This window comes from Littorina saxatilis, linkage group LG1 (genome assembly GCF_037325665.1).
Source record: "Littorina saxatilis isolate snail1 linkage group LG1, US_GU_Lsax_2.0, whole genome shotgun sequence".
Lineage (NCBI taxonomy): Eukaryota > Metazoa > Mollusca > Gastropoda > Littorinimorpha > Littorinidae > Littorina > Littorina saxatilis.
Genome location: NC_090245.1, coordinates 86,796,706 through 86,808,810, shown reverse-complemented (window position 1 = coordinate 86,808,810; position 12,105 = coordinate 86,796,706). Strand labels below are relative to the sequence as shown.

Genomic DNA, 12,105 nt, shown 5'->3' with positions numbered 1-12,105 from the left:
TTGATTGATTGATTGCGTGTGTACATGCGCGCGCGCGTGTGTGTGTGTGTGTGTTTTTTTGTCAGTGTGTGTGTGTGTGTGTGTGTGTGTGTGTTTGTGCGTGTGTGTGTGTGTTTCTGCTTTCTCACAAATATTGAAATGCCCCAAAACAGATATATATAACTCACAAAGTACACAAACTGCCTCGAATGAGCAAAAGCACAAAAAGATACTGTATAGTATTTATTTTCATCATCAGTAGGAATTCAGTGCATCGTCGTCAAAGATCAGAATATAAAACACATTGACAAAAAGATTGGTTCATAATTTTACAATACAAATATTTTACAAACTCATTTATTTACAGTAGAAACAATAATATAAAAATAAACATATAGGACACACACAACATTCGGGCACATGGTCATAAAAATGTGTTAGGAGAAATTCTAACAACAAAACAGAATCAAAACAAAAACCTTACCACATATCACGGTGTTGCATTCGGTTTTTTTAAAGAATAAATGTTTGGAAGACGTTTCCTTCATTGTTATCTCTCAGTTGAGAAAATAGAATGGTTGTTTAGGGGTGTAGCTATTTTGAGGGAGGAGGGGGGGGGGGGGGGGCGAGGCATCTCATCTTTTTATTCCGTGATGCGATGTCTGACGTGAAAGGGATTTGTGTGTGTGTGTGTCCTCCATTGTTTTTTCTTTGTTTCTGTCCTCGTTTCTCTCTTTGATAATTGTGAGGTGATAGTGTATTCAGGGATGGCCAAATCCCAAAATTTTAACTCGCTAGCCGGGCGAGTAACTGCAAGAGAGTCACTAGCCCGCCAGAAATTTCGCTGGCCCGGTGCATACCAAAGTTGCTCCATTTGATTTGAAACTCGATACTTTACAATCAAAAATGTTGCATTTGACCAGATATTTGTACTGGCCAGCCGGGCGAGTAGCCAGGCGGTTTCTACTAGCCCGGCGGATTTTTTACTCGCCCCTGGCTTTTTGGCCATCCCTGTGTATAATGTAGGGCAAGACGATTGGTACTGAGTTGTTTTGTGTAAAAAGTATAAATACACAGAATATGAGCGATGTTCATGACTAGACACGGGTGGCTGAACAGTTTTCAAGTACAAAAATATATGTATGTAAATACACACATACACAAATTGCTCTTAGGGAACACTGAGGCACAATGATTGTACTCAAATAACGACACTTTAGTGTCTATCAAGGTTTTCAAAATGAAGAATTTTAGCCGCGAACCTTGAGAATGAAGTTAAGAAGAACACACGTTAAATGAACGATTGAAAGATGATAAATCAAAAAATAAACTGCAGGTCGAAAGCAAACGTGAAAAGATAGACAAATAAATAAATAAGTAAATAAATAAATAGATAAATACATGAATGAATGAATGAACGAATGAATGATTGAGATAATGAATGAGTGGAATGAATGAATGAATGATTAAATACATAATCAATATAAATGAATGAATAAATAAATAAAATATATGAATGAATGAATGAATGAATAATTATTTTAAAAAATTGTAAAACAGATTGAAAATTAAATAACTCACAAAAAAGAAATAAAGAAACAAAGACAAAAAAATAAAAGAAGTCATACCATAGTTATACAAGATAAAAGTTCGCTTTCACTTGAATTTACAATTATTTTATAAATAAAATAAATTAATGAATGAATGCATGAATATAAAAAAAAATCGTGACACATGACAACGTAGCCTTCAATATTTGTACCACACAAACACACTCTCATACACTTAAGAGATCAATGTTTATTTTACAGGTCTTTAACGCATGCAGTGAAGGCGATCTGCACAATAATACCGATGAGAACATCTCGAACACAGATCTCGTTGTATGTTGCTATTTTTGTCATGGCATTGAGACATGGATATAATACATCTGTAGTATTCCATGAACAAATCGATATGGTTTAATTTTCAGAAAAGCTGACAAAGGACAACAAGATCAACATATTAAAGTTACAAAAATGTACACAATGGAAAATACATAAATATCACGGGGAAACTCTCTCTCTCTCTCTCTCTCTCTCTCTCTCTCTCTCTCTCTCTCTCTCTCTCTCTCTCTCTCTCTCTCTCTCTCTCTCTCTCTCTCTCTCTCTCTCTCTCTCTCTCACAGCATACGCTATTTACATTGTTTGCGCACTCACACACACTCACACCCACACACACACACACACACACACACACACACACACACACACACACACACACACACACACACATACCAATATTATATGGAAGTAAATAATACCCTATCAGCAATAGATTATGTACTTCTTTGACACAAACACCACAAATCCTTCCCTGGGAAACCGATAATTGTTTATGATAATCAATAATTAAAAAGAATTTGAAAAAACCCAGAACAATTACAACCTTTTCTTAATTTTTCCGCATATTCAAAACAAATTGCTATCCCAAAAAGATTTTCGGATGGACTTCAAGTTTTTACAACAGGTAATCTTCTCAAAATGACACTTTAAATTCTTTAAAATCAAATATTTCCACCAGAATAAACCGGTCATAGCTCCGCAGTTTTTCTGTTTGGTTCGTGTGTTGGTTGGTCGGCTGATTGGCTGGATGTGGTTTGTTTGTTTGTTTGTTTGGTGGGGTTGGTGGCTGTTTTGTTTTTCTCTGCACAAGAAAAATGGAACCACAAGTAGCTCTACATTAGTTTTTTAGCCACCGAGTTTTTAAGTCTGGACATTCGACAAATTCCTCCTCATTGACGCCTTCGTAATGGTAACACCGTTGCGTAGTGCGTGCGGCTGTTATCTGAGTGTTTGCCGCTTACCCACACACTTTCCGCCGATAGGCGAATGCACTAGTTTACTGCGTTGGTCACATAGGTGAATTGGAGCGCTGGCAACACTATCAACTCGCAGAATACTGTGCATGAGGTCATTGAAACGCCAGATCACTTCTTCGACACGTTTGGCGTTCTTTCATCGGTTGTCAGCAAGTTTTTCACTCTCCATCAACTCTTTAATCGTTCACGATACTCCATATGGTATCAGTTCCGATGGATGAATCTCGTAGACAGATCACCTGTTTCACACCATCACAGGTATTTTGCATGCTACAGTTCTTCTTTAATAAGACTTACGCGTGTGGCATCGCATGTGTTTCACCCACCTGTGGTACATCCATACTGGTCGGCAACTTCGCGTTGCTCGCTCTCAGCTGGCGCTTTTTATTCCGAAAGGGTTGCAAACAGCATTAGAGCGTTCTAGTCTCACCTGATCCATTCACACAAGTTTCACAAGTATATACAGAGTAAACAGCGAAACAACTATAGTACTTCACCCTTATATACTGACGTCTTAGGTAGAGCAGGAACAGATGAGACATTCGATTTTTCCTTGAACGTAGTCTCGCATTCTGAGGAGCCTTTGTGCCACTAGTGTCGTCCGAGTCACTTGTAATGTTGAATCATCGGGTTCCATCTTGTCCTGTCATCTGAATCCCTTCACAACACCGCAAACACTTCACACACAAAGCATTCGACTTTCAATTTTTGTTCTCACAAATGTCCACCTCTGACCTTTGAGGTCATAGTTCAAGGTTGGACCAATCTTTCTTAATCCTTTCACAACACTACAAACGCTTAACACAAAAGCGTTCGACTTTTTTCTCACCAATTTACACCTTTGACCTACTTTAAAGTCATAGTTCAAGGTTGGATTGGTTGGAAACTGAGATTTCAATGTCATTATGACGGTCAAGGTGAGAGGTCACGATCAAACATCGATGGAGTATCTGTGCAGACTGTTGGAGCTAAGATGTAGAGCTGAATGTCGTGGGTCCATTTTTCTGCAACAGTGAAAACAAAATTAAAGTCTGAACTTGAATACGAAAGTCTGCCGTGTTGTTCTTATTGCTTTAAACCCTTTCGTGATATGCGAAATGTGCATGTTTCAACTATTCAGCATACTAGAATTCAACACAATATCTATAGCAATTATAAGGCAGTTGATCAATAGTATACACAACCCACACATCATATTTATGCTCCAAACCCCACCCTGCAATTTAGGACGACGTTTTGTCCAAAAATACTTGCAAAACAAAAATTAACAAAATCAATCGACTTCAGAAATGGAATAAAAAGGAAATTAAGAGAAAACTGCAATAGATATTGGCAAACAATCTTCATTTTCACAAGAATATTTATTATGTGTTTAATAGTCAAAAACAACCCGTGCGCCGATGTGCAAAACACTACAACAACACGGAAGTATCCTCGAGTCCGTCCCGGTCTGGATTTGAACCCGTGACCCGATGACCTCTGGTCAGTTGCATCACCTACTGAGCTACCGGACCACCCAGTACTTCAACAGATGATGGCTTGTCTTAGGTATTCGGGTAGCTAGTTCTCTATGTCGTTTCAAACTGCCCTCATTCACTTATTTTCCCTTGTAAATCATATTTTAGCAACTGAGCGGACCAATACATTTCTCAAAATTAATCATTTATTTTTGAACGCATATCAACCAGATGTTCATACCCCCAAAAGTCAATTGATTGGCAAACCATACAGACTACCAAGTCGTCATGTAAGCACGGCGAGTAGAAGATATACCTTTCAGTAGGAAAAACATAAAACTAACTGTTGGAGACCGTCAGACTCGTGAAAATCCCTTATGTCACCTGTGCAAATCTGTGCTATTGAAACACCATTGCGGAACAGAGAAACCGATACCTACACTACCTGGTGCAATCTTAGTTTTGCACCAGTGATGAAACTTCTGACTTTAGTTTGAGGATTCTATCTCCTACTTGTGAGGGCCCCAAAGGGTTTAAAATCGTGATCGTGATTGGCGTTTTTTGACCTTTCTGTAACCGTGATTGCCGAAATTTCCATTTCTGTGATCGTGAAGGGACTTTGCCCGTGATCCGTGATGAAAAAAAAATCAAGTCTCGTGATCGTGATCGTCATTTGTTTTCGTGATCGTGATGGGCATTTTTGCAAAGCATTTTATTTTCAACGTACATTTTTCACAGCTGTATCACTCTATGATCCTCAATTCGTCAAGGTGTTTGTGATCGTGAAAACAAAAATCAAGGTAACTGTGATCGTGAAAGCTAAAATGTCCCTTCCCGTGATCGTGATGATATCCCCCCCTTTGGGGCCCTCACTTGTATACACCGGAAACAACAACAGAATAACATCAATTATTGTATTCTTGGGGTTCGGTCAATAAATAACCAAATGACGTGGGTTACGTATACATGTTTTCCAAATTTCCTGGTTTACAAAGATGTGGACACCCTTGTTTGCACAATAAAATCATCTTCAGGCGCTAGCATACACATCCAGCTCCTCGCTGAGCAATGCCTTGCCAGGAATTGTCCTCTTCGCCGGAAGTTGGTTATCAAGGCCTAATCATATGTTACACATCTTATGTTTTGAAAAAAGGCGTTTTGCGAAATCGATTCATCAAAATATCCTCACTGTGCACAGGAATCAGTCAGGATGTTAATTTTTGGTATCTGTCCAAGCAGAGGAATGGTCCTAAAGATATAGCCAGAAACCTGGCAAGATTTCAGAAGGTGAACAATGGAAGGACTGTGTCTTTGATGTTGTGATATGCACCACACATGAGTTTCTCATTTGAGGCTATAAAGCTGTCTGTGTCCATGTCTATCTAGTAGTCTAGCTGACCTGAATCGGTTCTGAGAGAAACACAAAATACATATAGATCTTGAAATATAAAGAAGAAACATCTAGATATCATTAGCTCCAACATGACCTACTACTAAATGCCAGCCTGCAACTGCATCAGTTCTCTGTATAAATCGGTGCGGCGCTGTGCACATAATATCCTACCAGGTGCGTGCTTCCACAAAGAGCAGGGAATTTTACACACACAAAACTGTTGTCAGTTTTACTTACATCTCAAGTTTATTAATTTATAACCAAACTTAATATTTTACTGATGAGTTTGTGTGTGTGCGTACGTGCGTGCGCCGGTGCGTGCGTGCGTTCGCCCGTGCGTGCGTGCGTGCGCCGGTGCGTGCGTGCGTTCGTCTGTGCGTGCGTGCGTGCGCCTATGTATATGTGTGAATCTACAATAGTGAGCATCAGAGAGAACGCTTGCTTCGTCCTCACATGTTACTGCAGTGCAATATGAATAAACATAGACGATTGACAGCTAAGGTGGCCATCCTTATTTCTTCTTTAGAAAATCAGTCTAACTGGAGCTGATCCAACAACAAGATGAGGAAAGGTTTTCTCCTAATAATGATGTCAAACATAATTTATCAAATGAAGAAAGTGAGCATTGCAACTCCACCCGTGCAGTCTGGCAATTTGCAGTTAAGAAAATAAAGACCAGGTACTTCATAAAGGGAAACGCCTTCCAAATAATGGCGGTATGATCAGGTTTGGCGTTGACAAATGAACTTGCATTGGCTATATTTGTAAAGCTAGCGCTTTCTAGGGACAATCTCAATAGACGATTAACAATTGAACACACTGAAATTCACAATTTAGTAGCAACAGCGTTCGTTTCAAACTAGTTATCATATCTGCTGCAAACAGTCATGTAGGAGCAGCAAAGAACTGCAACAGCAATATGCTTCCGCTGACATGTCTGTACAGCATACCTGTAGAGCAACCTACAAACTTTGTTTTATTTCTACCTGTGGCCAGAATATGGGAAGCCGTGATCAAGGACAGAAGACGAGCGGTACAGCGAGAGTTGGTACAGTAAGTGTTCACATTCACACAGCAGGAATAAAAAGTCTAACATGACTGTACAATAATACAAATACTACAAAATTTCACTTCAATTCCAGCTGTGCAGAAGGTAAGCAACAAGACACAATTATGACAAAGAAAAAGCATGTTGTGACCGCCACCATTACTATGGTCAATGTCTATGACTACAGAGAGATATCAAAAAACAAGAAAGGTAATTTTAACGTGAACGTAATGTTTTGTTTTGTGAATAATTACACGTTCCAACAACTTACCTTTCTTGGTTTTTTTATTCTGAATTTTGGAACGTTGGCAGTCTCTTTGTTCTTGAATTTTTACAGAGAGAGAGAGATGAAAAGACAAGACAGATAGACAGACAGACAGACAGAGAGTGGGGTGGGGAGATAGGGAAAGGAGTTGGGTGAGGGAGTAAGGAGATAAAGGGAGAGAGGATGAGTTTAGTGCGTTCAAAAGTGCACGCTTGCAAAGTAACAATGATTATTAAAAAAAAAAATTAAAAAAAAAGCTGGATGCCTTTTGAAGGTTACAAGCTGTGCTCTTCATCTAAATCATCAGTGTGGCTACGCAATAGTCTAGGAAGCGTGCAGCTAGTCATTAAATTACATCAAAGGAGCAAAGCTGCAGTTAATCATACAGTGACGTATAGTACTAAAAATAGACCCATATGTTTGTCCATTTTTATATTTAGTCAAGTTTTGACTAAATATTTTAACATCGAGGGGGAATCGAAACGAGGGTCGTGGTGTATGTGCGTGCGTGTGTGCGTGCGTGCGTGTGTGTGTGTGTGTGTGTGTGTGTGTGTGTGTAGAGCGATTCAGACTAAACTACTGGACCGATCTTTATGAAATTTGACATGAGAGTTCCTGGGTATGAAATCCCCGAACGCTTTTTTCATTTTTTTGATAAATGTCTTTGATGACGTCATATCCGGCTTTTCGTGAAAGTTGAGGCGGCACTGTCACGCCCTCATTTTTCAACCAAATTGGTTCAAATTTTGGTCAAGTAATCTTCGACGAAGCCCGGGGTTCGGTATTGCATTTCAGCTTGGTGGCCTAAAAATTAATTAATGACTTTGGTCATTAAAAATCTGAAAATTGTAAAAAAAAATAAAAATTTATAAAACGATCCAAATTTACGTTTATCTTATTCTCCATCATTTGCTGATTCCAACAACATATAAATATGTTATATTCGGATTAAAAACAAGCTCTGAAAATTAAATATATAAAAATTATTATCAAATTGTTTTTTTCGAAATCAATTTAAAAACACTTTCATCTTATTCCTTGTCGGTTCCTGATTCCAAAAATATATAGATATGATATGTTTGGATTAAAAACACGCTCAGAAAGGTAAAACGAAGAGAGGTACAGAAAAGCGTGCTATCCTTCTCAGCGCAACGAATACCCCGCTCTTCTTGTCAATTCCACGTGCACTGCCTTTGCCACGGGCGGTGGAGTGACGATGCTACGAGTATACGGTCTTGCTGCGTTGCGTTGCGTTCAGTTTCATTCTGTGAGTTCGACAGCTACTTGACTAAATATTGTATTTTCGCCTTACGCGACTTGTTCCTTCCTCAGATTGACGACGCATATGCAATGTAAGCATAGTAAATGATAGGCATGTCCCAACTTGAAATCCACTACAACTCCGCCCACTTAATAAAAACTGTGCCCAATAGTCATTAGTGCAGACCGCCCCCCCCCCCCCCCAATATTTGTTTAAAACACCAACTAGTATAAGAAAAAAATGTGAATCCCCCGCCATTCAAGGCCGTTTTTTTGGGCGAATTTCTGCGGACAAGCACACATAAAACGAGTGAACATGGGATTTGTAGCCCACGGATGCAAAACTAAAGGTAGAAATATTCAAGAAATCTAAAGCTTATTCTTAAATAAAAATAAAAATCCACCCCCGCCCACCACCACACCACAAGCTAACAACTAGTGCAGCATATAGTTCAGCGTTACCTGTGCAGAGAGTGCAGTGCGGAATACACAGTACGAGTGTAGAAGCAGGCCGCGAAGGGCGGGTGCTTACAGCGAAGGGTACATGCTGGCTGCCCGCAGTCTGGCCGGGGAGGCCAACCTCCGCTTGTGGATGACGGTGATGGCGATGCCGAAGACGATGATGGAGGGGATGCCGATGACGAGGGCGGCGACGATGGGCCAGAAGGCGTCGTCCTCCGCACTACTGATGTCCGGGTTGAGCGCCAGACCGCTGCTGTTGCCGCTGGAACCCATCATCAGAGTGGTGTTGTAGGGCGCGACTGTCGTTCTAGTCGGGAGGGTGAAGATGTTGTCCGATTGCTTTTTCGTGCTGGGAGAAGCGTTGTCTGGCTGTGAGTGGGGCGGTGTTGATGTTGTGGTGGTGGAGTTGTCAGTGTCGGGGTTGACCGTTGGTGTTCTTTTTGTTGTGGTGGTCATTTTAGAATCTTGGTTTGCTTTTGAGGGTGCTGTTGTTTGAGCGATGTCAGAGCTAGTTGTAGTGGCATTGCTGTCCTGATTTTTGGTGGTAGGGGTGACGATCGTCTTGTCGTCGGTGATGCTTTTAACACTGGCCGCTGATGTCACTTCTTCATCAGTGGGAGTGAACGTGGTTGGCAGGGCTGTGGTGATGGCACTACTTTCGGAACCGAAAGCTTGAAAATCACTGTTGTTGTTACCTTGGCTACCAGACGCGGAGTGCTGCATGGTTGGAGGCGTGGTGGTGGTTGTTGTAGTGATAGGGGTTGGTTTGGGCGTGAGGTTTGGCAAAGATGAGGTGCTGTTCTCATCGTTACTTCCCTCGTCCATTGCTGCGGTTGTGGCATCATCAAAGTCTGGGATTTCAGAGGTAACAGTACTGGAACCCACACCGCCGAAAAGAGAGGAAGTGGCGTTGTCCACATCCAGAGAACCGGTGACGTCATATTCTTCGCCGTATTCGTCAGTCGCGTCATAGGTGCCCTCGGAAAAAGGAGAGAGAGTGAGCTGCCTGGCCTCAATGACAAAGTTGTCGTCGTTGTATTGGTCAACGGTGTCAAGACTGAACCTGTTGTTGTCAGCAGACTCTGCTGCGGAAGGTGAGGCCGAAGGAAGAAGCTTGTTCGGCATTGAAACGCGCTTGAGTCCATTATTTTCAGAACTACCCTCCATCTTTTCTGACGGATCTGCAGTAGACTCCGGGACAGCAGCCGTAGTTTGAGCAACAGTCGTGGAAGGTGCGGTGGTAGCGGCGCGAGCCTTAGCGATCATTCCAGCAAGACGCACCAGAGTGGGGTCTGAGGGTGTCATGCGATCGCTAGGTGTCGTTGCCCCGCTGCTCAGAATGTTGTCGTTGATGCTTGCATCAGCCGAAAGACCTCCGTCCCCGGAAGTCGCCGTTTCCAGTTCTTGAACCTCCACGTTCTCTTCCGAGGCGACAACATAGTTTTCCGAGGCTTCTTCACCGATTTGCTCTTCAACACTCGCCAAACCCTCGGCCAAACCCTCCTCTCCCACGAAGTCTTCTTCCATGGCGTTCTCGACGATCTCCTCGCTGTCGGACATTTCCTCTTCCTCTTCTTCCTCTACCTCTTCCTCCCCAACTTCCCCCATCACATCCTCTTCTTCCTCCTCTTCCTCCGTCTCCCTCATCACAGCGTCATATTTCTCGTTCTCCGTGGGCTCTGTGGGCAAGAAACCTTCAGAAACCGGCGTTGTAGATTCAGTAAATTCCGTCTCTCTTCGGTGGCGGTCGGTGGGCAGCTCGGCCATCTCCGACCTAAGGTTCGGAGGGGTGTTCTTCGTCAAAGGAGCGACAGCATCATCGTTCTGCCACGGGTGGTTGACGGTCTTCTGGACAGAGTTGTCTGTTTGTTCATCGCCGTCCATCCCGCATCGTTGAGCGATAGCAAAGTTGAACCTGCGAAATAGGAATATATTAGTGAGATTCTGGCTACATTTGTTGGACCTAACTTGCAACAAATTCATCAAGCTATTGGCATGTAGTGAATAAATATGAGGAAAGACAGAATGTGAAAAGAAAAACGAAGCATTTATAAGTTATAACAAATACCTATGAGTATCTCAAGAATGAGTATCTCAACTTCATTCAGCAACCAGCAACAAAAAGACTCTCTCATTTGTAAAGTGTGCACAAAAACTTCCCGATGTCACAGATCCTCTTCTTGCAAACTTGATCACAGATTCGTCCTGCCTTCTTATCAAATAGAGACATTCCTTCAATCAGCAAAGATGATGCTACCCTTCTGCTTGTTGAAGACATGATAATTATTGACTGTCGCCCCTGTGCTGTTGAAATTCAACACGCCGAGACCTTCGATCCTGACAAAACGAGCCTTCACGAGGGAAAGGACAGATACCAGCGTCGCTGGAATTCCTCTAACCCCTCAACCTGCTCATCTTCGCTTCCTTTCTTTCAAATGTTATCGGCAACCTCTCGCGCAAATTCGCGTTATTTCACACTTGTCCGAGACCTCCGAACACACATGGCGTGCTACCTTGTGGTCAGACTTCACAGGTAAAGATCACCGCCCGGCAAAGCCTTGACCCTCTGTTGGGAGGTATGGTTCCCCGCTTTCTTAACGCCTCTTAACCTGTTCGAACGACCCTGGCAATGGGGAGTCGCTGTGTTCTTTTGTCGTCTGCAAGAATGTGATGATCTCACACGGAACAATGCCTCTGTTTGCCGCTCTTCCTTGACCTAATTTCCTTGACCTAGATTCTGTGCTTTTGGAGACTGTCAGCTGCCTTAAAGCCGATAACTGTTCTGTAGTTGAGGGTTTCAGTAATGAACAGAGTGTGCAATTTGTGTAAATGTAACGAAGGGAGGCTGCTTGCGTGTAGTAATGAAGTAATTCTGTTAAGTTTCTGCTGATCCATTTCTCTTAAAATGATGTTTTGAGTGGGGTGTTGTCAGCTTCGGTTATCAAAACAGCCTGATTCTTTTGACCTTCTTCCGTTGTATGTAAGGTTTTTAATGGGGGAAAGGAAGCCTACCGGATGTTGTAAAGTGGTGTTGTTTGTGCGCAACACAGAACGAAGAAAGAGGTATATGTGGGGTTGATTACGATGTAGCAGCTGCTCACATTTTGGTTATAAAACATGATTTTATTCTGATAACATAGGGTGACATATAATACAAAAGATAAACTTGGGACCACACAACAAGCTATGCTTATATTAAGTGTGGTTATGTATTTACATGTGCACAGAACACGTCTCGTACAGGTACAGTCAAGGTTAAAATAATGCTAACACCCTTAACAAAAATTATTAGATAGAAATAAAGATTGTTACTAATAATCTAAAGCAAACTTTTTACATGTGGTGGGTTTTTCCTTGCTGCTATAGGAGTACTACTTACAT

At 41.8% G+C, this 12,105-nt stretch overlaps 1 protein-coding gene across 1 annotated transcript in view; it reads right to left on the bottom strand.

Moving 5' to 3' along the window:
- Positions 1 to 8,724: 8,724 nt before the first annotated feature.
- The window catches only part of LOC138982696 (mucin-21-like), a 54,414-nt gene continuing 51,033 nt past the window's right edge, over positions 8,725 to 12,105 (bottom strand). Inside the window, exon 5 of the mRNA XM_070356025.1 lies at positions 8,725 to 10,639. Within this exon, the coding sequence (XP_070212126.1) occupies positions 8,791 to 10,639 (1,849 nt within the window). The 3' untranslated portion in view covers positions 8,725 to 8,790. The remainder of the gene's footprint in view (positions 10,640 to 12,105) is intronic.